Source organism: Pseudorasbora parva, chromosome 22 (assembly GCF_024679245.1).
Source record: "Pseudorasbora parva isolate DD20220531a chromosome 22, ASM2467924v1, whole genome shotgun sequence".
Lineage (NCBI taxonomy): Eukaryota > Metazoa > Chordata > Actinopteri > Cypriniformes > Gobionidae > Pseudorasbora > Pseudorasbora parva.
In genome coordinates this window covers 23,013,194-23,038,878 of record NC_090193.1, presented here as the reverse complement: position 1 = coordinate 23,038,878, position 25,685 = coordinate 23,013,194, and the positions used below count along the sequence as shown (strand labels likewise).

At 37.5% G+C, this 25,685-nt stretch overlaps 1 protein-coding gene across 2 annotated transcripts; it reads left to right on the top strand.

The window, feature by feature from the left end:
• The first annotated feature begins 857 nt into the window (after nucleotides 1-857).
• taf4a (TAF4A RNA polymerase II, TATA box binding protein (TBP)-associated factor) lies at nucleotides 858-20,269 on the top strand. Of its 2 annotated transcripts, none has more exons than XM_067431428.1 (15): nucleotides 858-2,567; nucleotides 3,934-4,073; nucleotides 9,115-9,228; nucleotides 9,352-9,447; nucleotides 9,766-9,888; nucleotides 11,259-11,348; nucleotides 11,769-11,948; nucleotides 13,806-13,950; nucleotides 14,041-14,149; nucleotides 15,911-16,080; nucleotides 16,159-16,289; nucleotides 16,531-16,656; nucleotides 18,582-18,638; nucleotides 18,731-18,850; nucleotides 19,652-20,269. In XM_067431428.1, exons 1-15 carry the CDS (start codon nucleotides 1,871-1,873, stop codon nucleotides 19,817-19,819), a joined length of 2,466 nt encoding a protein of 821 aa, XP_067287529.1. In that variant the 5' UTR covers nucleotides 858-1,870; the 3' UTR covers nucleotides 19,820-20,269. The 2 variants fall into 2 exon arrangements, with proteins under 2 accessions (XP_067287529.1, XP_067287530.1); XM_067431429.1 differs by having other exon boundaries at nucleotides 859-2,567; nucleotides 9,355-9,447.
• Nucleotides 20,270-25,685: the final 5,416 nt, after the last annotated feature.

Sequence of the window (25,685 nt, the reverse complement as noted above, 5' to 3'; positions counted from 1 at the left end):
GTATGAAGTCCAGTTCTGCTTTTTGTGTGTATTTGTGCTGTACTCTCAGAAGTTAATGATAATATAATGTCAGAATTATGTTGAATTTAAGAAATTGACAGATGATGCATACATTTAATAATATTAGAAAACATTGCTCTTATAATGGTAAAAATGACCCTGGACATTAAAGGACAAATATCGTCCTGTAATGGGAAAGTTATAATTGGAATGTGTTTGATGGATTAGAATGTGCTCCTAAATTTTTGACTGTGCTCCTAAATTTTTTTAATTAGGAGTACAAGTGCTCCTCAAGAAAAAAGTTAGCGTAGAGCCCTGCTAATATAAGCTGTTTACTTGAAGTACCACCTATAAGTTGATATATAATTCAGTCAATAATAATAGTAACAAATAGTAATACAATTTAATTCATTGTTCTCTGATGTCGGTTAATTGTCACACATGCAAGTAAACAAATAACATATTTCAACTTTTTAAATGTGTATTATTTATTTTTATGATTGAATTAGCCTACTTAGCTTGTAATTAAACCAGTGTCTGGAAAACACTGAAGTAATCTAATGTTATATTCATTGTTGTCTACTTCATGTTGTTGATAACAAATAATGGAATATATTTTCTTTCTCTTTGTATTTTTATATCAATATGGTAGGCTACAATATTATTCTATTCAAATCAATGTGGTAAACGAGTTAGGTTAAAAAGTAATCTAAAAGTAATCAAGTATTAGTATTTTTTTTAAATTAAGAAATAGTTTTTATTATGATGTAATGTTGTGCGATTAAGATTTAAACGCGATATCTGTCTCTCTTTTTTTTTCTTCCTTTTTGGGACCCTAGGTAGTGGCGAATGGGCATCCAAATAAACAAATATCAACACTATACCATGTAAATGAACTAATTAAACTTGAGGATACTATAAGTCAAAAGGGGTTTAAGCAGGAACCCTATGAACTAAAGGCTGCAGCACGCGTGCTCTCTATGGCCAGTCACGCTGGCAGAGGTGTGGCGCCTTTTCACGCTTTCAACACAGACGCTTCAAAACACGGGGCCATCTTGGGGGAAGACAGCCCGCTGTGAAGTTCACAGAATAGTCGCTACACGCTTTATAATCAACACATAACAAGCTAAGAGTGCCTCTAGATATACCCAAGAGCAATACGCGTATAAATCAACGGCTGTTTTTCAACTTCACAAGGCCCTTTTCTCGATGACAGACCGACTCTGACCGCGCTCCGCCAGAACCAACTGACGTTTCCCATGTCCCGCCTCCACGCAGGGAGACAACCAATGAGGATTCCGCAAAACTCTAGCGTAATGACGTTTCCGCTTCTGCGCGCATGCGCAATGTCATTTTGTCCAAAGCTCCTCACTGTTCACATCGAAGATGGCGGCAGGCTTTGACCTGCTATATAAGGATTTCTGTATTAAAAGAGTGGGAAAGAAACTTTTTTACCGACACTTCAGGTTGTATTAGATTAGAAGTTTCCACATCTTGTCACAATAAGTTTGAGGTAAGCGCCCAGGCAGCCGGAAAATCACCCCGCTGACTCCGGGAAAAGAGGCAATTCAACTAGCTAATGTTGACATTCTGCGAGCTCTTGTACATATGAACATAATGAAATCAGCTGCTCTTCAAGTGTGTTAGATGATTATTTCACCCAAGAGCATTGTTACTAGTGGACTTAAGGTGACACGGGCACTTGTCAAATCCTTATTGACATTGTGACACGAGACTCCCCTTCACTCACGCTTGTTCCTTCGAAAAGCAACTGGAGGGAAAAGCGGATGAAAACCCAAACTTCCTGAACTGATGTGTGCCAGAGGCACATATGGAAGACAGCTAAGGCGATCCGGCGTTTCTTAATGCTATGGTAACTACTTTGATCGGGACGTCCACAGTGCAAACTTTGAACGGAGGCAATGCAATGGATTCGCACACTGAAAGCGGCACTCCAGTGTCCAGTGGCCCTTCATCATCATCATCACCACCAGACGAGGCTTCAACTTCTGTACCAGTTGTTAATAACGGGCCTGGGGTGGCGAAAGGACACGGAAACGTAACTGTCGCCCCAAGCCCAAACACAGTGATACAGTCTTCTTACGTGAATCCTCCAGCATCCGCAGCATCCAATGCAGGACCTTCAGTGACGGTTGTCAGGCCATCTATGCAAACTGCTGGAACCGGTTTAACTATTAACGGGAGTAATAATAATACAACCGTTTCGGCAACTGTAGCCAATGTAGCGACCCCGGGGATAACTACTTCTACTACTACAACTTCTACTACTACGACACCTCTTTTAATGAACCAGACTCCTGCCTCTGTCTCCGCGAGCAAGTCCGAGTCCCCTAAAACTATCATCCAGTCCGCCGGCGGCATGACTCTCGGTCCTGGAGTGGCCAAGGGGGCTGTTTTGCAGGGGGTTGCGAGAACAGCAGCTCCGGCAACTGTTACGGCAGCAGCATCCAGCCCTGCCATCAGGGCCATTGCTCCACAGGTGTTAGCGCCCCGACTCCCTCAGAGCAACCCGGGCCAGAACATCCAAAACATCCAGCTACCTCCAGGTACCGACACTCACAGTAGCTTTTAAAAGTGTGTCTAATTATATGAATCTTGAGGAGATTTTTATAACACCTTGGATCTCGTGTGAAGTTTGTTGTGATTGCGCGCTCTAAACTGGAAACACACTACAAGTGCATACAACACAGTAAAGCAATTATTATTTCTGAAAAAATTTCACCCCAGGATTTACAATAGTCATTGTTTATACATCGTTTAGATATGCATAAATTTAATTCTTGTGAACAATATAACAATGGAGATGTCACACAGAATGACAGGTTCAGTCAATCTTCACTTTCATTGTATGAAGAAAAAAAATTCCGCTTAACATTTCCTTTTGTGTTCAGAAGAAAGTTTTTACAGGTTTGGACCAACATGAGGATGAGTATATGACGGCAGTTTTTTTGTTTTGTTTTTTGGTTGGGGGATCTATATTAATAGTTTAACCTTGCATGCAAGATGTTCTGATGATCTTCTAATTGAGTTTTTCCTTTAAATTAAATTCACTTTCCTTAGATTCTCCCATTCACTTTTTTAGTGTTAAAAGTTTTTCATACTAATGTGCATTTTCTCTCTCATTCCTCTACCTTCTCTTTAAGAGGCAGTTACACATGACTTTGAGCACACACACTTTCTTTGGATACTGCAACGGCCGTGATATGATGCCATGTTCTGCAGTATGATGTAAAAATACCAAAAAGTAAAAATACATGATTTACTCCACCTTCCTGCAATGCTAAAAAACCTGCAGTTTTAAAGTTTGTGTTCTTTTCATTCAAGAGGTCACGCTGTGATGAAACAATCTGTTGGTCACACGTCTTCGCGTGATACGAATTCACAGGTCAGAGTTTACCAAACTAGCAAAATGCAAAACTTCATTGTATAACTTCCGGTTTTAATCATTCACATTCATAAGAATGGAACGAAAAGTGTAGTGAGACCGTCCCTCTTATTTTGCTTTCTCACAAGCACTGGTATTTTCTTCAGAAAATGCAAATCTGATTACTCTCTTTGTAATGACTTTCTTTTTGACTGTATGCTCTGGTCATTCTGACAAGCCTGTTGTCTGGCTGGACAGAATCCTTGACAGGTTTTTCTACAAGAGGCCATCTGGATTTTCCAACCAACAGTTTCTGTTCAGAGCACATCCGTTGGTTCACACGGTAACGGGAGATGGAGTGTGTAGGGTTCTCAGTGTGCTGTGCAAATATAGGCCACCAACTGTGCGCTTTATTCTTCATGCCTCTAACCAGGGCACGGTTGCTAGACTTGACTTCAGTCAGATCAATAGGAAAAGCTCACTAATGAATAACAATTTACATGGGAAGTGATGTCAGCCATTCTATATGTGTCTGTTTGTGTTTCCAGGTATGGTGTTGGTGCGTAGTGACAGTGGTCAGTTGCTGATGATCCCTCAGCAGATGTTGGCACAGATGCAGGCCCAGTCTCAGGCTGCCCGCCCTGCTGCCCCCACCAGCACCACCCCTGGGCAGATCACCTCTGCACAGGTAATGCCACCCAACCACCCTCAAATGATTTAACATCAACAGTACACATTTCTTAATGAATGGGGCTATGAATGCAGAATAAGAAATGCTTTTGTAGTTATGCAGGTTTCTACATATAATATGTAGAGATGCTCAATATGATTTTATATTTGAAAGCAGATAACCAATATTTTGGCAAAAAAAAAATTAGGATGAGCCTTTTTACAAAAACAAGTCTCACCATTAAAGTCTCACCATGTTCCAACCACTGTACAGTACAGTAGATTATTCTTAAAGGTCCCATTCTTCGTGTGTTTTCGAAGCTTTGATTATGTTTACAGTGTGCAATATAACATGAGTTCATGTTTCGTGTGTAAAAAACACAGTATTTTTCACACAATTGACTTATCTGTACAGCGCTGTTTCCTCTGTCCTAAAAACGGCCTGATGATTTCCTTGTTCTATGAAGTCCCTCCTTCAGAAATACGTAACGAGTTCTGATTGGGCCAGCGCTTCCCGTGTTGTGATTGGACAGCAGCTTAGCGCACTTTGCCCGGAAAGGTCCCTCCTCTTACCATAACGGGGAGACGCAAGCGCTGAATGCGCGCTCTTCTCCACGTGGGAGAGCAACAAGACCACGTCCCCTATTTTGTGTGTTCATGTGGGCGGAGGGTTAGTCAACAAACGGTTCTAGTGACGTCATTCCTGAAGGAAGTGCAGGGGTGTAGTCCAAACCGGCCGTTCGCTGTAGGCTTTGAAAGGGAACTTCTGTTAAATAAAATATCTCGCTTGGCATTAAACTTTGAGCTTTATAATTTTACAGGTATTATTTATGCTCTAACAGCAACATTACATACTAACTAAAGTTTAAAAGATGGAATCGCGAAGAATGGGACCTTTAACTAGTAAGTAAGTAAGTAAGTAAGTAAATTTTATTTATAAAGCACATTTAAATTCAGCTTGCACTGACCAAAGTGCTGTACAAAACAATAATAAAAATACATTAAAATGAAAATAAAAAGAACAAAATAATAATTAAAAATACAATTAGAAAACCGTTACTAATCCAAAAATCAATAAGCAGGAAATGCTAAAACGTAAAGATGTGTCTTTAGTCTAGATTTAAAAACGGAGACAGAAGGAGCACACTTAATGTCAGGTGGCAACTGATTCCATAATCTCGGAGCAGCAACTGCAAAGGCTCTGTCTCCTTTCATTTTTAGCCGAGACCGTGGGACATATAAGAGACTTCTATTGGCAGATCTGAGGGACTTAGGCGTTAAATTTAAATGAACAAGATCAGAGATGTAAGACGGGGCTTGTCCATTAAGAGCTTTAAAAACAATCAGCAAAATTTTGAATTGAATTCTAAAATAAACAGGAAGCCAGTGAAGAGAAGCCAAGATTGGAGTGATATGATCACGTTTTTTTGTACTAGTTAACAGTCTGGCTGCTGCATTCTGAACCCTTTGTAAACGTGCCAATGAAGATTGAGGAAGACCATGGTATAAAGAGTTACAATAGTCCAGCCGTGATGTAATAAATGCATGGATAACTGTCTCCAAATCTTGGAAGGAAAGAGTTGATTTAAGTCTAGAGATTATTCGCAATTGATAATAGCTGTTTTTAACAACTGAGCTAATTTGTTTTTCAAGACAAAGCTCAGAATCCAAAATAACACCTAAATCTTTTGCATGTGACTTAACATATGGTGTGAGATTATCTAAATAACTGACTATAGAATTTCTGGTTTTGGAGGGACCAAAGATAATTACCTCAGTTTTCTCATTGTTAAGCTGGAGGAAGTTATTTGCCAACCAGCATTTAATATCATCAAGACAGTCCAAGAGAGGCTGCAGAGAGTCTCTAGATTTCAGCGGGATGTATAACTGGGAATCATCAGCATACAAATGAAAACAAATCTTATATTTCCTAATTATATTACCAAGTGGAAGCATATATAAGTTAAAAAGTAATGGCCCCAGAATGGACCCTTGAGGAACCCCACAGGAGAGAGGGACAGAAGGTGAAGAAAACTGGCCAATAGCCACCGAATATGTCCTGGACTTAAGATACGAATCAAACCACAGCAGTGCTGTATCCTTAACACCTACCCACTGTTCAAGACGTGACAGAAGGATATTATGGTCCACAGTGTCAAAAGCGGCGCTCAGATCTAGTAAAATCAAAACTGCATTTTCACCAGAATCAACTGCAAGTAACAAATCACTTGCCTATACACTCATATAGCTTGGCTATACACTCATATAGCCAGCCTTTTTTATCAAAAGAACAACAAACAAATAAATATGTTTACAATTAAATAAAACAATTCATAAATAATGCAAACAAGTCCATGGACAACATTACTTGTGTATAAAGAATCAAAATGCATGTGCCATTGATATATAAAATGGAATAGCCTCTGCATGGACAATAATGAAATAATTTTAATTAAAACAAGAAAAATAAAGTGCTAGTTATTAATAATGCATAAATGTTTTTGGAAAATAAATATTACTGTTTTTAATAACAGCATTGCTGATTGAGTTGCGTGAGCAGAAGATAACTAAAGCACTAAATTAACTAATTAACTAATCCAAACGCATAGCCTGACAAGCCTGACCCACATCAAGATGTTTGGTCTGGAAACTGACCATAGACAGGGCTCAATCCGAGGGGCGTGATAAACGTTTGTCTTTCAAACTCCCTCTGCACGCGATAGGATAGCGCTACCACCAACCAGAGTAAGGTGAAACAGAGCTTGTTGATAGATTAAACATTCACTGTACCCGGTCGGCTAAACTCCGAACACATCTTCCCTTTTTAAGAATGACTTCAGTGCCGTTCTTTTCTCAGAGAAAAGCTTAACTCCAAGTCTTCCAGAATCGCGGGTCAGAGCTGATTCGAAAGACCGCCGCCGTTCGCCAGTTTCTGTGTTTACTAGACAACAGAAGCACGCAAACGCAACTCGGCCGTCGTCATTATGGCCCCGCCCGCCAACTCTATACACGATGTGATTGGCCCGTCCAGATTGTGAGGGGAATACAGCTCAGAAGGGTATTGAGAGTTCCTAGATGACACTTGCGGGCAGATTAAATTTGCTGCCGCTAGGGTGCGTCTAGATTTCTAGGCTACCAAACGCATCCTATATGAGATTAATTTATACAATATAATCATAGTATTGCAACTTACATCTGCACAAAATGACGCAAATGCATAAGTGGGCTTGAACTGATTACGTGCTAGTCAGCATGTCTAACTTTTGTGTATATATATATATATATATATGTATGTATGTATGTATATATACAGTATATGTATATTTATATAGTATATATATATATATATATATATATATATATATATGTTTGTTTGTGTGGGTGTGTGTGTGTGTGTGTATAAATGTGTGTGTATATATATATATATATATATATATATATATATATATATATATATATATATATATATATATATATATATATATATATATATATATACATATATATACATATACACAAAAGTTAGACATGCTGACATATATATGTGTGTGGTTTTTTTTTACAATTGCACAAAACAAAAGTCTGTAAATGCACAAGCGAACTCTGCTAGTCATAAAGGTGTAACTGTTTGTGGATGCGCTCTTCCTAAAACAGGCTAAAACACGGATGTACGAAGAATTCACACCGTTATTTTACAATGGTATAAAATTCAAAAATTCCAGTCCTATTTCAAGCTATTCAAAAACATGCCAAACAGTGCATATCTGAAGTGTCTCAGGTGAAGAAAATAATCCATTATGTATCGGCCTTAAATAAATCAGCCAAATTTTCTTAATCGGGTCAGTAATGGTATCATTAAAGGGGTCATGAATTGAGAAATCAACTTTCCCTTGAGCTTTTGATATATAAAAAGTTCTGGTAATATAAGAATATCCTGTATGTTTTAGAGCTGAAAACTTGTTGGTTAAAGAAAAGTTTTTACTGACAGCTGCTCAGCAAACGAATTTGCTTCCCTAAAACATCAGAGTGCAGTGAAATGCCGCCTCAACCAAAGATGAAGAATGCCTAATTCTGTAGCCTACCACTTCACGTATGACATGTAAGGGTGCTTTCACAGCTCTAGTTCGTTTCATTTGGTCCGAACCAAGGGCAAACAATATACATTGTAGCATTTTTCAGCTTTTTTTATTCCTTTTTTATTTTATTTTATTTTTTTACCCTTTCTAACTGATGCTTCCAAGGAGCCTAGAAATCTAGACGCACCCTAGCGGCAACAAATCTAATCTGCCGTGAGTATCGTCTAGCAACTCTTAATACAGTTCTGAGCTGTAAAAAACCAAACTCTGGTCAGGCCAATCACATCGTGTATAAAGTCGGCGGGCGGGCGGGCCTTACATATTGACGGCAGAGTTGCGCTTCCATGCTACTAGTAAACACAGAAGCTGGCGAACGGCGGTCTTTCCAATCAGCTTTGACCGCAACTCTGTAAGACTTGGAGTTAAGCTTTTCTCTGAGAAAAGAACAAAGAACGGCACTGAAGTCATTCTTAAGAAGGGAAGATGTCTTTGGAGTTTTGCCGACCGGATACGGCGAATCAACGAGCTCTGCTTCACCTTCATTGCTCTGGTTGCTTGTAGCGCTATCCTATTGCGTGCACACCGTGCAGAAGGAGTTTGAAAGACAACCGTTTATCCCGCCTCTCGGATTGAGCCCTGCCAATGGTGAGTTTCCAGACCAAACATCTTGATGTGGGTCTGGCTTGTTAGGCTAGCTTTCAAGTCTATAGCGTGTAGTTTTGTGGCACATCTAGTCCAGGTAATGTAACTGAGATTACATCAGCATAATTTGACACCCGTGTTCAATGGATCATTTTGTGACATCACCACACAGGTCCTAAAGGGTAAGCGACAGTTTTTCTAACTAGCCCAGAGATCTCTCACACTGGCCCTGGGACATCAGGGCATCTCTATTGTTTGGCCCTGAGATGATGCTTGAGAGCAAGTTGGTATTTGCAGGACTCTCTTCTCATTGATGTTTGTCTGATTTCTGCGTACCTGTAGGCACCTGGAACTCCTCTAATGGCCCGACAGGTAACGCCTACCACCATCATAAAGCAGGGCTCTCCTACACCCAGCAGCACGGCCACTACCACACTCCAGAGACCACCTGTACAGGTACAGAAGGCTCATTATGAAGAAACAGCCCATTAGAAATGACATAATCAGTCTGCACTGTGATCGTATTTTTGAGTTGGCTATCATCTTCTCACTTCATACTCATTCTCTCTCATGTGTCAGCAGGCCTCCTCTGTGGGTGCAGTGTTGTCAGTGCAGGCAGGAACTGCCCAGAGGACTGTGACTGCTGCCACGGGGACCACCGTCTCCTCGGCAACGGTGAGAGGCTGCGCTAACTTTGCAGTCACACAAAGACACGCTGGTTCACAACTGAAGAGACGGTGCTGAAAATTTAGCTTCATGCTTAAAGGGTTCTTGAAACTGACTCTATCATATATGTTTTAAGAGCTGTTAAAAATGTCCATGTGTAAACCTAAATGAGAAACTGTTTTCTCAGAGTGGGAATCCCCTGATATCCCCATTAAATCTTAACCTGAACATTTATATGCGTCAACGGAACAGTTGCAAGGTAACCTTGCTGCAGAAGGAGTAAAACTGCTTTGTGCTAATACAAACACTTTTATTTATTTTTTATAGGAGACAATGGAGAATGTAAAGAAATGTAGAAACTTCTTGTCCACGCTGATAAAGCTGGCCACTAGCGGTAAGCAGTCATCAGAGACTGTCGCCAATGTTAAAGAGCTGGTCAGGAACTTGCTGGTGAGTCTCAGAGGCCAAAATATGTTTGCATGTTTTTGATTCTGTGTAAAAAATGTTGACATTTTGTGAGTCAATATCAAAGAATTTTTATTTTATTTTAAAATGACAATATGTTAAAGCTGAATTGAACGGATTCTCTTTTAGTGGCTATTTTTAAGGTTTGCATTATCAAAAATGCAGTAAAAATAGTAGTATTGTGAAATTTGATTTCAATTGAAAAAACTTTTCTATTTTAATATTTTTTAAATGTAATTTATTCATGTGACGGTAAAGCTAAATTTATTTTAGTCTTCAGTGTCACTTTATCCTTCAGAAATCATAATAAAATGCTGTTTCGATGCTCGAGAAACATTATTTATTGAAATCAATTTTGAAAACTGTTTATTATTATTGTTGTTCAGGATTCTTTGATGAATATAACATTTTAACGAACTTATTTTAAATAATATTTTTTGTAACAATAGAAACATCTGTACTGTCAATTTTTATCAATACAATGCATCCTTGCTGAATAAAAGTATTAGGGAAAAAAAGTACTGACCTGATATAATTACTGTATGTATAATTATATTCTCTCAGTGTCCAAAAGTCTTCACCCTTTATTCAAATATTAAAAAAACATGTTTGGTCAGGCTTTCATACAAAGAAATTATGAACATTGCAAAACAAAAGAGAACCAATAAAATATTAACAGCTCTTTTTGAGAGCTTTTTATTTTTTTATGCATTTATTTTTGCATTCTAAAAAAAAACTGTAGTTTTGTTGGATAAATATCATAACCACGTTTAGTGTTTTGTTCTTTTCTCATATTTAAAAAATGTATGATATAAAATATTCCCTCATATTTTGATGGTTTAATCAAACTTGTAGTGTCATTAAACTAATCCTCATCTGGACATCACATTTGGCCACTACTATATACAATTGAATTAAAAATTGTTTATTGCTAATTATATTATTGGCATATTTTCAAGTTTAATTTAAATGATTTCAATTTAGTATATTATGTGCCTTTTAATGATTGAGCTTTGTGTAAAACCTAATGATCAAGACTTTTATTTTTTTAATTTCTTTTTACGAAAGTGTTCAAATACCGTACCGTATGTTTAAAAATGTGCTAAGTTATGTAGAAATAATAACAAATGTTATATATGTCTTACTCATTTTGCATCATTACATCAATGCAATATCTTTTTCTAGAATTGTTTAATTAATTTATTTTTTTATTATAAAATGTATATTTTAACTGATTTTTTATGTGCTCTCTGGACCCCACTTTATTGATCCTGTGGCATATGAACCTCTAAATATACTAAAATGTGTGAGTTGTTCTCCCTATGTGTAAGTTGTTTTGCTGTTTGTTCTCTCAGGAAGGGGCGATTGAAGCAGAGGAGTTCACCAGCAGGCTCTACAAAGAGCTCAACTCGTCTCCTCAGCCTTATCTAGTGCCTTTCCTTAAGGTAAAGATATTTTTTCTTACAACACTCAGAAAATTTAACTCGATTCATGTAATTCGATTTGAATAAATAGTTGTAATACATGTACAGGAACCATAATTACCTTTTATTAAATAGCCAATTATACTACGTGGTTTAAAGTCCACTAATTGAAGGGAAAATTATTTTATAGCATACTGAGATTAAGTTTATACGCAGCGTTTATTGAGCAAAATTGTTATTTTAGTGAGGCCTTTTTCACAATGCACATGTAAGCAACATGTTTATTTGGGAGGTGGTTTTGACACGTTGCCTGCATTGTGCTGCTTAGCTGCATCAGCTTATGCATTCAATTATTATTTGCAATTGCTTGTATGAAAACGTAATAATTGGGACAGTCCTGTTACCCACAATTAATCTCTCCTCTTCCAAACATTTCTTCAGAGGAGTCTTCCAGCTCTGCGACAGCTCACTCCTGACTCCACAGCCTTCATCCAGCAGAGCCAGGCCCTCCAGGCATCCACTGTGGTGCTTACTAGCCCCAACACTGCTGGAACCACCGCCACAGCCCCTCGCACGCTCATCCAGCCTGCCCTCAGCAACTCCAGCCAGACTGCCTCTCTGGTAAAGACATATCTACATGCATAATTTACCTCATGTGTTTTTTTAGTGAGGGCAAGGACACTTCTGGAATAATTAATGCTAACAGCATATTGCAGGTAAAATGAAGTGTTTAGTCTTAATTTACACTGGGCTTAATGATTGGAGTTTTAATTGCTTTAGTACACCGTAAAAATGATGTTGAAGGGTAATGCCTGTCTGTGTTTGCCTTCTGGCATAGTATAAAATCATTCAAAATCTGAGCTGTCATTTAATACAAAGGTAAACATCATATGCATATCTTTATAACTAGCTGGTGTTATCTTACACAATGGTGCAGAATATTGACTGTTGGCAATATAGAGTACATTTCTGTGCCTGATACTGACAATGGATGAGGGTTTAAATTGTGAACTGTCTGGTTCTTATTCAGGAACGGGACTAACGGATTTTATGACATGGATTTGTTAATGTTTTTTGAATGACTGCATTAACTAAAGTAAGCAGAACATCATTGCTGCAGCACAGTTTTGTATCACTTGTTTATGGTTTATGTGTACTTAAGAAAGATGAGACTTAAATCAGTATAACATTCTTGTTAATATAACAATTTTTAGGTAAAGAAACATTCAGGACAGAGTTTTGTTAAAGTAAATCAACAACTCTTATAGACACAATAAAACACTCAAGTCATCATTGGCGAGTACATTTTATTTTACTTACTATATACTAAAGTATTCTAAATTCTAAAGTTCTATATAAATACAATGTTTTATATAGATAAAAAATATCAATTTCTATTATTAACAACAAGGAAACAGTCTGTAATAAAAAAATAAGATCAAACTACAAACAATAGCACAAATAAACACAATAGAAAAAAGTTCATAATTATTAAATATAGATTATTAAAGTTATTCAGTCAAGTGCATTGAATGATTAACATTAAAAACAGACAAACAAAATATTAGGCCGCTGTCACTAAGACATAATCCACGGATCCAATATACAGAAACGGTATACATGTTTTCTCAAAGTTCTACTTTCAATATGTATGTGGTTTGTGGATGTATGGATACTCGCCAATGTGCATTTTAAAATCATTTTGTGTAAAATTGTCCTTTCAAGCGCAAAAAGATATGAAAGAGGGCAATTTCGTATACATTCTAGGCTTTCTGTCAGACGTGCGACAGATACCTTTTGCATCTTCTTGTGCTTGAATGTTTAAATGGGCAAAGCTTAAAAAAATGCAAATGGTGAACTTGGATGACGACACAGCACTTGCCTGATCGGGACAGTGACAGTGCCATCAACTCTTGGTCATTAGACAGTCCTGTCGAGCCCTGCATTTAGCCCTGTACATTTTCTTTACATGACATGTAAAAAAAAAAAAAATTCATACAATTTAGTAGCCATTGTCTAATTAAATATATTTTTAGTTGTATAGTGTGAAATTTGGTTGCATATGCAAGTAATTTACAGTTGAATGCGTTTATAAAAACATTAGAATATTTTATTAAATGTATTAGTCAAAGTAGTAGTAGTAAAAACAGTTTGAATTCATTTTGAGTCCCTTACCTCATAAAGTATAACAATTATTAGTATTGTTTTTATTTATATATAAACAAATAGTTAAAACTATACATGATCAATAATAATGAATAAATAATTATTTATATGTTAAAAAGTATTTAAAAACAACTATACATGATCAATAAATATGAGATGTATATATTATGAAGCATTGGCCAAACAGGGCAAGTGAAGTTTCTATCAGCTGTCTCGAAACTCTTTGCAATCGATCTTTATTGTTGAGCCTCTAAAGTAAAGTCTTCTCTATATGGTTGTAATTATAGAATTACACTCAATGTCGTTGTTTAGGTGTTGCAGCCTCCACAGCAGGGGGCAGTAGTGAAGCCCCCTCAGGTTACCCTGACAACCACTCCCATGGTAACGCTCAGGGGTCAGCCCCACAGCCACATAGTGGTGGGTCAGCCTCAGGTGCAGCTCAAACAGATCCAGACAGGTGAGGGTGTCTGTCAGATCCATCACTGTCTGATTCGTTTTTTTAATAATACAATGACAGAAATGTAATCTCTCCCTCTCTCTCTTTCAGTGGCAGTGAAGCAGGGTGTGGTGAGCGGCACTAAACTGGCTCCCGGCTCCGTGTCTGTAGCGTTAGCGCAGAAGAATAAAGCCAAGGATGGTGCTGGAGGAACTTTCAGGTTTGTGTTGTTGTGTTTGTTAAACTTTTGAGTGATCTTTTTTGAGACCATTTCTACCATAATGTGAAATGTACGTTCCAAATTTCAGCTGCCCAGTAGTTGTTTTCACAGGGTCATGGCCATCTTAAGTGAGATTTCAAATCACAGAGAGCATATTATTTCAGTGTAATATTCATTTTTATACTGAACACTTATTTTAGTATTATATACGTACACAATTATAATATAATATGACAAGAACTAAGAGTTAAACCGTCAGAACAAATTAATCTTGATAATGTCAGATAACTTTGAGAAAGGTATGTAATGGATTACAATCAACCAATCAGCTCAGCCAATCAACCAAACAATCAATCAGCTGTAGGTAAAAAAAGAATTGCCAAGCAATGCTTCATTTTGTTCATGTCCAGTCTGTGGTGTAAAATGTCACATTAGCAATTAAACAAAAACATGGTCAGATCAAAGTGTCTGATACATTTTAGTCCCAAATTTTTATAAATCTGACTGGAAATCCACTGTATGAAGAATGTGGTATAATGTCACAGTGTACTTTTGCTTGCCTCATATATATAGATGAACTATAGTGTCCTGCACCCACTATTAAACTAATAGATCTGTTGTTTGAATAATTTTTGGTTTGACTGTATATGTGTGTAGAAAAAAACATGACCACATCTATTTGAAGTTGATAGATGATGTTTGTGTGAATATTCGCCAAGACAGATATATTAAAATACTCGAATTTTCCGTATGTGTATATCGAATTACGCGCTTTTTGAGAGTCTTAATGCGCATGCATAAGATTGTTTTTAGATTGATCACTGTTTGATCAGCATGAGTTTGAAAATCACATTTCATTGCTTCAGAGTCTTGCCAGCAAGAATTTGCTATGATTATTCACAAAGTTGGAATGCTGAGCTCTACAACGATACTTGTCTTCGGGAAGCGAGCAAAGAAAAACAGCAAATTTTCATGATTTGTTAAAACAAAGGAAACTCCTCTCAGAAAATATATAACAGTAAAGATCATTCTAGATAGGCGAGGGCTTAATGAACACATTTTTGTTGAAAACCTCAAATTCTATCAAAAAGGACATTTTTGACTTGTTTTGCCTTTAGCTTGTAATTAGCCCATGCACATTTTGTCAGCAGGGGTCACTTTGTTTTTACAAGTACATTATCAACATCAATTATTGTCTTTGTCTGTCGTTACAGGTCCTTCCAAAATTGTTTAATTTTGAGTGAACGTCTACAGAAATCAAATAAGGGCCCTATTTTAATTTTCTAAATGCATGGCGCATGTGCATTTGGGGAGTGTACGAATCCACTTTTGCTAGTTTAACGACAGAAAAAAATGGTCTGCGCACCAGGTGCATGGTCCAAAAGGGTTGTACCCAGTCTCTTAATTGAGTCATGGGTGTGTTTTAGGGATAACATGCAATAAACCAATCAGTCTCATCTCCCATTTCCTTTAAAAGCCTGTTGCGCTTGCACCATGGTGGAGTCGCTATTTACAAGGCGGAATTTGTGAGAGGAAAGACTGAACGCCGGGTGTATGATGGGGCCCTTAGTGTGTGCTGGGTCTCCATGAATCAGAGTTAATCTTTGGCATCAGAACAGTAATGCGATGGCAGATTTTAGCAAGGACATTATTACGTGCATTTTGAATTCATATACAATTGGAGAAACAAACTCAACCCTCAAAACTTGATGCTACGGATTCTTTCTAACATATATGCTTGTCTATGCTAAATCTGTACAGGGATGATGACGACATTAATGACGTGGCTTCAATGGCTGGCGTTAATCTTTCAGAGGAGAGTGCCCGTATCCTGGCCACCAACTCTGAGCTGGTTGGCGCGGTCACGCGGTCTTGTAAGGATGAAGCTTTCCTCTCCGCCAGTATGCTACAGCACAAGATATTAGAGATAGGTGAGACTTCTAGTTATGTCAAAATCTTGTATTTGCTGTTTTACCGTAGCTGATAGTTGTTTTCCTGTATATTGTCAGGCCAAAGGTTTGGAGTGACAGAGCTAGGTCCTGAGGTTGTGAACCTCGTCTCTCATGCCACTCAACAGAGACTGCAAAACCTTCTAGAGAAAGTCTCATTGATCGCCCAGCAAAAGAACATGACTTACAAGGTAAGTCTGCAGACACAGTTGTGCTAGTAGTTGGGATTGTACTTGTTTTTGCAATATTTCAGCTTGTATTTTAGTAACATTTTTATATTTCTTTACCAGAAACACTTTGTTGATGTTAGGCTTGGAATCCAATAGGCCGTTGTGGATTTTGGTCTCAAAAGTGAGACACTCCATCCTTTGGAGGTCAGCTTTTGTTTTGAGCCTCAAGGCTGTGTGTAATGTTAATGATGTGTGTGTGCAGGAGGATAGTCGGTATGAGCAGGTGGATGATGTTCGCTCTCAGCTGAAGTTCTTTGAGCAACTTGACCAGTTGGAGAAACAAAAGAAAGAGGAACAGGAGAGAGAAATTTTAATGAAGGCAGCTAAGGTTAGTAAAGCACCTCCAGCCATACTCATTCACACACGTGCGCACACACACACATACTCAGTCTTCCAAAACTCAGTGGTATTTTTTTTTTCTCATACCACAATGGATTTTATTTTATTGATGCTTGCGATTCATTATCTATGATTAAAGGATTAGTTCACTTTAAAATGAACATTTCCTGATATTTTACTCACCCCAATCTTATCCAAGATTTTAATGTCTTTCTTTCTTCAGTCAAAATGAAAATCAGGTTTTTGAGCAAAACATTCCAGGATTTTTCTTCACATAATGGCTTTCAATTGCAACCAACTGGTTGAAAAGTTTCAGAGACTGTGCACAATCCCAGATGAGGAATAGGGTCTTTTATAGCGAAACGATTGTTCATTAATAACAAAAAACACAAAAGTATATACTTTTTAACATACTTCGAAAAAGTCACACTAGACATAGGCAGAAGTACTGCCCACTTGTTTACAAATCACACATACGAAGACTAATACAAATGCCCTTTAGCAAAAAAAAAAAAAGTACACAAATGATGTTGGATGGTTTTGAAGTTAAAGATGGAGTGTTTTTTTTATTTTTGGTACAGGGCGTTTGTATTCATCATCTTGAATGAAATGGGGGGGGAGGCATTTTGAAGTGAACTAATCCTTTAATGGCATTCTTTCACCTAAATTTCAACAATATAACCGATCTGCCCGCATTGAACACTATATGATAATTGAAATTAGCTGGATAACATTGCAATGTGCTAAATAAATATTTGCATAATTTGCATAATTGATTTATTATTTGAAACTTTAACTAATAATTGGCATAACTTCTTTCGGTGTTTGGTTTTTTTCGCCCTTGGTTTACTCTTTTTCGGTTTTGGCCAAGAATTTTGATTTCGGTGCATCCCTACTGACAATGTTTTGCTCGGTATGTTGTCAGTACTCTTCAGAAGATGCCAAAACTAATAGTTTCTTTGTTGGGACTAAAAACCTAAAACTGTAAGCCATAAAAGACCACAAATCATCTAAATGCCACATCCAGGTAAAAAAGAGCGCACAGAGCCCTACTCATTTAATGAAATGTATATCAGTTCATGGTTTGTGTGTATATAAAAGAAAAGAGAAAATTTCAGTGTTTCATTGATACTTGAGATTAAATAAACTGATTGTAAAATAATTAAAAGTATTGTAGAGCTTGTAGTATTAATTTCCACATGCAGTTACACATTGTCTGTTGAAAACAAAAAAATGGCTGGAAAAAACTTTGAGTGGTTGGTAGATTTAGTAACATAACAAAATGTGAAAAAATTGAATCGCTGTGAATACTTTCCGGAAGCACTGTACTTGTCATGATTCAATGCATCACATAATATATGGATTCCAATATGACATTGCGTGCAAAACATAAGAAAGAGTCTTGCTTGTGTTTCACTTTACTTTAGAAGCACCACATCTCATAGAAGCGGCTCTGAGTGCACTGAGTTTCAGAGTTGATACTAATTTATAACCTGAATGAATGAAATTATATGAAAGAACACACAAAATAAAACAATACAAAACGGATATCTGAAGTATTAACGCAGTATCATTAGACAATTAGACAGAAGTAAAATAACTGTTTTCATTACAAATTTAAATATCATAAATATCCGTAAATATCACCCACATCATAATACCGCCTATTAATAAAAATGTTTATGTGAACACAAACATGTTAATGCAGAGGAATGCAGACTAGCTGCAAAAACATATTTGTATGCTACCATTAAATATTTGTAGTCAGTAAGATTATGATTTCTATTATTTTTCTATCACAATTACATATTTGAATCGATTGACAGCCTTCATTTTTACATATTCATTTGATCCCAGCAGATGTCTCTGTGTGTTTTGACTGTTGATCCTCTAATTGCTATTTATGTTTTGCAGTCACGCTCGCGACAAGAGGACCCGGAGCAGCTGCGGCTGAAACAGAAGGCCAAAGAGGTAAGATGGCACACTTGAAATGTTTATCTTGTCAGAGGATCATTGTGTTTGATTATGGGTCAGAGCTGATGTATGTGTGCGGGTGGCTACAGATGCAGCAGCAGGAATTGGCTCAGATTCGACAGAGAGACGCCAACTTAACGGCGTTGGCGGCTATCGGACCCAGAAAGAAAAGAAAACTGGATTCTCCTTCATTTGGGACTGACGCAGAGGTACGAAATATCTCTCCCTCGCCAAGGCAGTCAGCTCCTTCTTCTCCTTCTGTCCCCCTCTGTGCCCTCTTTAAATCATTTAGCACCTGTTGGGCAGGTTTGAGATGTCAGGTTGTACATCAAGGGTCTCAGATTTTCACAAATGGCAGACGGGACAGTGGAAAGGCATAGTAACAGTCATTTTCAGCAAATTTTTACACAATTTAAAAAATATATTCCTGTATCATCATGCTACCTTATATAATATTAATTACATTTTACAGAGAAAACAAATGTACATTTTAAAAATAGAATTCTGTATAATGTTAATTTTTGTTAAACAATATTTGTTGTATATATATTGCTATATATTATCAATCACAACATTTTTTTTTCTTTTTTTTTAGCAAAGTCACATTTGAGTAGTTTTGATGTAGAAAATATATTTTGTTATTGTGTTGTACATTTCATTCTCATTTAAACTTATTTTGTTCCTCAGAACATCCACTATTATATTATATATATTATATTAATTATATTATATTATATATTACGTTATATTATATTATATTAATGATATTATATGAATGATATTATAATAATGATATTATATTATATCCCATTTTTTTTTAAAAGAAAAATATTTTAGAAAAATTTAATTCTGTATTGTTACTTTTGTTTTACATTATTTACATTTGTTTATTTATGTTTATTTTATATTGTATTTGCATTATATTACAATATATTATTCACATAAATATTTTTTGAAGAACTGTAAATATAGTCAAACACTGGTGTCAAAGTTTGTGTGTATGTTGACAGGGCTCAGGTTTGTGCTCAAGTGCATCCGGGGGCTTAAATGCAGGAGCGTCGAGGCAGTTCACTCGCCAGCGCATCACGCGTGTAAACCTCAGGGATCTGCTCTTCTGTCTAGAGAACGAGAGAAGCACCAGCCACTCACAACTGCTCTACCGAGCCCTTCTCAAATAGCAGATAGCCCATGCTCTTTCCTCATTTCAGTCTTTAGGGCTTGCACCCTCATTCTTTCTGTCTTTTTTACTATTATCATTCTCTTTGTCATTCCCTTTTCGTCTTTCTTTATTGCTCTCTCACTTTCTGTCACTGTCTCACATACTCACACACAGTGATATATTTTCTTTTGCTTTCTTGAGCTGACTTGTGCTCTTCTCTGTTTCATTCTGTTTTTCTTTTAAGTCTTTTATTTTGCCTTGTTTTTAGCTCTCTGCCCCTAATTCATTTTACTCTTTAAATTGTGTTAAAAGAAAATTTCAATTATATATCATATGTTTTTCATAGAAGGTGGCTTTGTAATGTGCAAATTACCTATGTAAAAAAAAGAATTCACAGTGGAACTACCCATTCATTTTATATTTGTGTTTTTATAAAGATGTTTTAAGAAATAAAAGTGGACAAAGTTTCTATAAATTCTTGGTGGTGTGGTTTTATAATTATTAATATGCTTTTAACTTTTAATTAAGATATATCACTAAAACTATTTAGTTATGTTTGACTATATCGTGGTCACCCTTTAATTCACTGTTTTAGAGATTACAAACGCGTTCCGAGTCGATTCAAACAAGTGTTTGAAGAACCGTTCGTCAGTAATTAGACATCACATGGTTGTTCCCTTGTTGTACACTAGATGGCACTGTAGACCTGCGTTCATTGTGACGTTGCTTCAGGGTTGATTTAAACAGTAGTATGCAGCTAGAAATAAATGATAGTTTGTTGCTGAAAATTAAATATAATTACACATAAATTACAATTCAGGCGTGGCTGCATTTAAAGAGACGTCTTTTTACTTGTTTAATATGACTCCAGCCAGTTACTGGCTTTTCAGCCACTGTTAATGAGCTGTTTGGAGGAGCTATGTTTTGGACTCATTTTCTTTCCTGTCGTTCTGAGCAGTGGTAGGAATAGATTAAAGACTTCAGTGTTAGGCTTAGGTTTTCAAACTCAGTTACAGTCACAGTTATTCCTCCTGGATACAAAGGTTTAAAAGTTAAACTCATGACAGTTGGCAAGGCAAGATGGCTTTGGTTGAGTTAATGCATCTAGGCTACAAGTAGCTCATTCTGTCACAGCACCTTCCAAAGAGCGAAAGATTAGTGAGCACATAAGACAGAAAAATGTTGGAAATCTAAAGCTATGCACGTTCAAACAAAGGTCAAAAATCTGCCCTGATGGCTCACTTGCGTATACCGAACCACTCTACTTTATCCTGTAGATTTAACGACTCATGACAGAATAGTCATGAACTACAAGTAATGATGCCAGTCTATCCTGCAGAATCACTCTGCCATGTCAGCCTCCCTCTTTTGCCCTTTGTGTGCGGGCACAATCCAGTGTTTTCCATGGTAATTCCCTTCTTCGCTGCAAAGGGCCACTGTTCCTCTAGAGCTAAGCCCACATAAGCTCCCTCTCAAGAGAAAGAAAGAGAGATGGCAGAGGCTGACTGGTTGCCTAGCTACATCTCACAGAATGTTCTGTGTAAACAGCGGCTGGCGCAGAAAAATCACACAGACTTTGGGTTTGATTGGGTGGAGCAGTTGTAACCCGACTATTATCCCGAAGCTGTTAGGAAGCCCAAATCTTACTGTTACAAAGACCCCTGCTGTGGCATTTCATCCGACATATGTTCGTATGCGCTACAGATATCGATGCCATAAAAATCAATGTTGTCAATTAATTGGTGCACAAACCGAGGTCAGCATAGCATCAATTCATCCTATCAGGGATCGGCCTTGTGTTTCGTATGAATGTTGTAGTGGGCTCTGTGATGTAAGATTGCTTGTGTCAGCAGCTTGCTTTGGAGTCACTGTTAGACGTGCTGAGCGCGATTATGTTCCATTCTCTTTGTGCATGTGTTTATTTGAGCTACGTCAGTTTCAATTTATGAGACCCACCTCAGCAGCTGCTCTCATTCGCCCGTATTTGCTTTCACCTGTATTTGCTCAATTAAAGAGGAAACGCTCTGATTATTTTAGAAAGGAGTGATGGCATATAGAGGCTAATGTCATTCCTTTTGATACCGGTTGCAAGTTGGCTCCTTATTGGCAAAAACAAGAGCCCACCACCAAGATGGCTTGTGTAAAGTGCATACACTTAGCCACTAGTTATGTATGTGTCTATAAGGAAGGGTAGGCGATTTGTTCCAGAAACATTTTTGTTATGCTTGTTGAAAATGTCTTCGCATCCTGATAGTAACCACTAAGTAAAGTGGTCTAATTATATTTATATCTGTGGAAGGCGTAGGACCATAAAGTAGGATGACCATATTATGATTACCGAAAACCAGGACACTCGGCTCGGCAATGAGATACTCAAATGATACTTGAAGTTTACTCAAAGATTCCTTATTAATTTCAATACATTTAAAGTATGCCCCCTCTGTATGGAGAGAAAATTGTTATATTAGTGCCAGGACAGGACTTGAAAACCGGACAGTTGGTCACCCTACCATAAAGTGTTCATCCAATCATTGCATATCAATGCAGTGATACAATATCCTACCTGCAATGTCCTACCTGCATGTCAACGTATGTATTTCTAATACCTCTGCACAGACATCACGTTTCATACTATGCAGAGCAACTTTAATTTAAAGTTGTTTAAATTAATTATTATGTTCATCATTCATTGTTATGTGCTTTGAGACATGAGGTAGTTTAACGCTGTCTCTCGTGGCACTTTTGTTTGCTCCCTGCTGTGCGCGTTTGTGTGTTTTGAAGAAGGTGTGGCTTTGGAGATGCTCTGAAGGGAGCGTTTTTTCATTTTTAGGTTAATTACTTAAAAAAGTTATGAGCAATCTTGAAGAAATAAATGGGATGACTAACTTTTAAGACTAGGAGTCTTAAGTCTAAGGAGTTTATGGAACTGGCCACTGGTTTCACAAAGAGGGTTTAGATTAAGCCAGGCTTAGGTCTTAGTTCAATTAGGATATTTACACGTGTGATAACACTTTTATTATTCCTTGATCACAGCACCTGTTAGTGGGTGGGATATATTTTTGGCTGCAAGTAAAAATGTTGTCCTCAAAGTTGATGTGTTAAAGCATAAGAATTTGAGCGAGTTCGACAAGGGCCAAATTTGTGATGGTTAGACGACTGGGTCAGAGCATCTCCAAAACGGCAGCTCTTGTAGGGTTTTCACGGTCTGCAGTGGTCAGTATATATCAAAAGTTGTCCAAGGAAGGAACAGTGGTGAACTGGTGACAGGGTCATGGGCGGCCAAGGCTCATTGATGCATGTGGGAAGCGAAAGCTGGCCCATTTGTTCCGATTAAACAGACAAGCTACTGTCACTCAAATTGCTCAAGAAGTTAATACTGGTTCTGATAGAAAGGTGTCACACAGTGCATTGCAGTTTGTGCAGTGAGCACATGAGCATCAGAACTGGACCCTGGAGCAATGGAAGAAGGTGGCCTGGTCTGATGAATCACGTTTTCTTTCTTGTGGATGGCGGGGTGCGTCTGCATTTCTTATGGGCACCAGGATTCACTTTGGGAAGAAGGCAAGCCGGCAAAGGCAGTGTGATGATGCTTTAGGCAATGTTCTTCTGGGAAACCTTGGGTTCTGCCATCCACGTAGATGCAACTTTGACACGTACCACCAAAGCATTGTTGCATAACATGTGATCATGGCTGTGGCCTCTAGCAGCAGGATAATGTGCCATTCCACAAAGCAAAAATGATTCAGGAATGGTTTGAGGAGCACAAGTTTGAGGTGTTGACTTGGCTTCCAAATTCCCCAGATCTCAGTCCAATCGAGCATCTGGGATGTGCTGAACACACAAGTCCAATCTATGGAGGCCCCACCTTGCTACTTCCAGGACTTAAAGGATCTGCTGCTAACATCTTTGCGCCAGATACTGAGATACAACAGCACACCTTCAGCGGTCTAGTGGAGTCCATGCCTCGACGGGTCAGCTCTGTTTTGACAGCTAAACGAGGACCAACACAATATTTGCAGTGGTATAAGGAGAATATAAGGTCTTAATGCTATGCCTAATCGGTTTAAGTAGCTTTTTATAAATGTGCCATAGCAAAAAAACATCACTGAAGTACATCTTGAGACAAAACAATACAACTGACAAATGACACGAGTGTTAATGTTCTGCAAAGTTGTACATCTGATACGTTTTATCAGCTGGAATAAACTGTTCTGAAAATGATTCTACATTGTTCCTCTGTGTCGTTATTGATATGCAGTAGCTGTGGTGTGGACTTCCCTATTCTCTTAGAATTCGAATGAATATTAAATTTGTATAGTTATCGTGCTTGGTGTAAATGGGCCTTAAGTCTGTAGGATTTTGTCTACTAAATATTGAAGCTGCTGTCTAGTTGTTTTGTGTTCCAGATAAAAAACCCCCCCCGAAAAACCCAGAGTTTAGTGTGAGGTTATGATGGCTAGTTAGTTTAGTTTTATAGAAAAAAATGGCATCTGACTTTAGTTTTAGACTTTCTTGTAAAATTCAATCTCACCCGAACATCTTTTTCCTATCCTCAGAACTGGCACCATTAGATAACTTAGATTTTTATCTATAAACATCCGTATTAAAATAAGTAATTTCAAACAGTTCCGCATTAGTGTCAAAGGGCCTTAAGTCTGTGCATTTCCTGTCTCCACTTGTTTGTGTTCTGCATAAAAAGACTTTAAGTTCAGTCTGAGGTCATGATGGATATAGTTTGAGCCATAGGCAATACTGAGATTAGGCAGGATTCACTTTCATCTCAAACCTATTAAAAATCTGTGATTTTTGTGTTTTCCATGTTTACTAAAAACAGTTAATTGACTGTAGTGAATGAATTTGCCATAACAAAACCTTTGAAGTTGTTAATACACCTCTATTCACTTAAGGTTAATTTTAAACCGCAAAGCTTCTGGTGTCAGCCACTTCCATTATGCTGCTCCATATAGCAAACTTAGGCTATATTCAAAATCACTCTGCTTGTACCGTTCACTGTACACTCACTTTTTTATTCTTCTATTTATTTAACTTTTGCTAATGAATTGGAAGTCGCACATACACCTGGAACCACTTGCTTCTGCGTTTAAAAGGTGGGCAGTCACACAACAACACGTATAGGCCTACTGCTATAAACCTAAACATGATTAATGGGTTTAAAAAAATCATACAGTAGGCTATCCTAATATTGATTTGGTGCTAATTTACAAACACTTACACAACGAAATTAATTGTGCTTTTATTAAGCTTTATCTGAATGATGTACGCTCACATGAACTGAAGACTGAACTCATGAATTTTCTATAAACAGTGTTTAATTACGACCGGTACGGGTCACGCCCCTCATCTTGAAATTACGTGACACGCGGACGCGGTTTTACTCGTGTTGTTTGTTGATGTGAAAAGCAAAAAATAGACGATGGAACGCACTTTTTATCGCGCTTTAATAGCGGGAGCATCAGTATCTGCACGGACAAAGAAGTGGAAAAGGTCTGGAGCCAGCTGACAGAAAGACAAAACAACAAGCGTTAACGTACGGCAGGTGAAATGGCAGAGAAAGTCCTGCGTTGTGGTGCCCTTCTTTTTGCTGTAGGCCTAACAGGTAAGAGAATAAGTTATTGTGTAAACCGCTCTCTAAAACAGTATAATCTGTATTTTAATTCCTTATATTTTAATTCCTAATTTTTGGAGTCACACTTGTGTTATTCGCGGTCAAAAAGTGACCGAACCGCTGATATGCAACGTATTTTTTATTTTTTATTTTATATACCCAATCAATATTTATGTATTAACGATGCATCTTTCCTATTGAAAAAAAAAAAAAAAAAAAAAACTTACTTTTTTCTGTTGAATTATTTATCAATGCAGTA

What these genes read in the sequence shown, in the direction of transcription:
- taf4a (XM_067431428.1), top strand. Translation starts at nt 1,871, where the DNA reads ATGGTAACTACTTTGATCGGGACGTCCACAGTGCAAACTTTGAACGGA. An exon ending in CCAGCCAGACTGCCTCTCTG is followed by an intron (nt 11,949 to 13,805) that starts GTAAAGACATAT and finishes GTCGTTGTTTAG; the next exon opens with GTGTTGCAGCCTCCACAGCA. An exon ending in TTTTAATGAAGGCAGCTAAG is followed by an intron (nt 16,657 to 18,581) that starts GTTAGTAAAGCA and finishes TATGTTTTGCAG; the next exon opens with TCACGCTCGCGACAAGAGGA.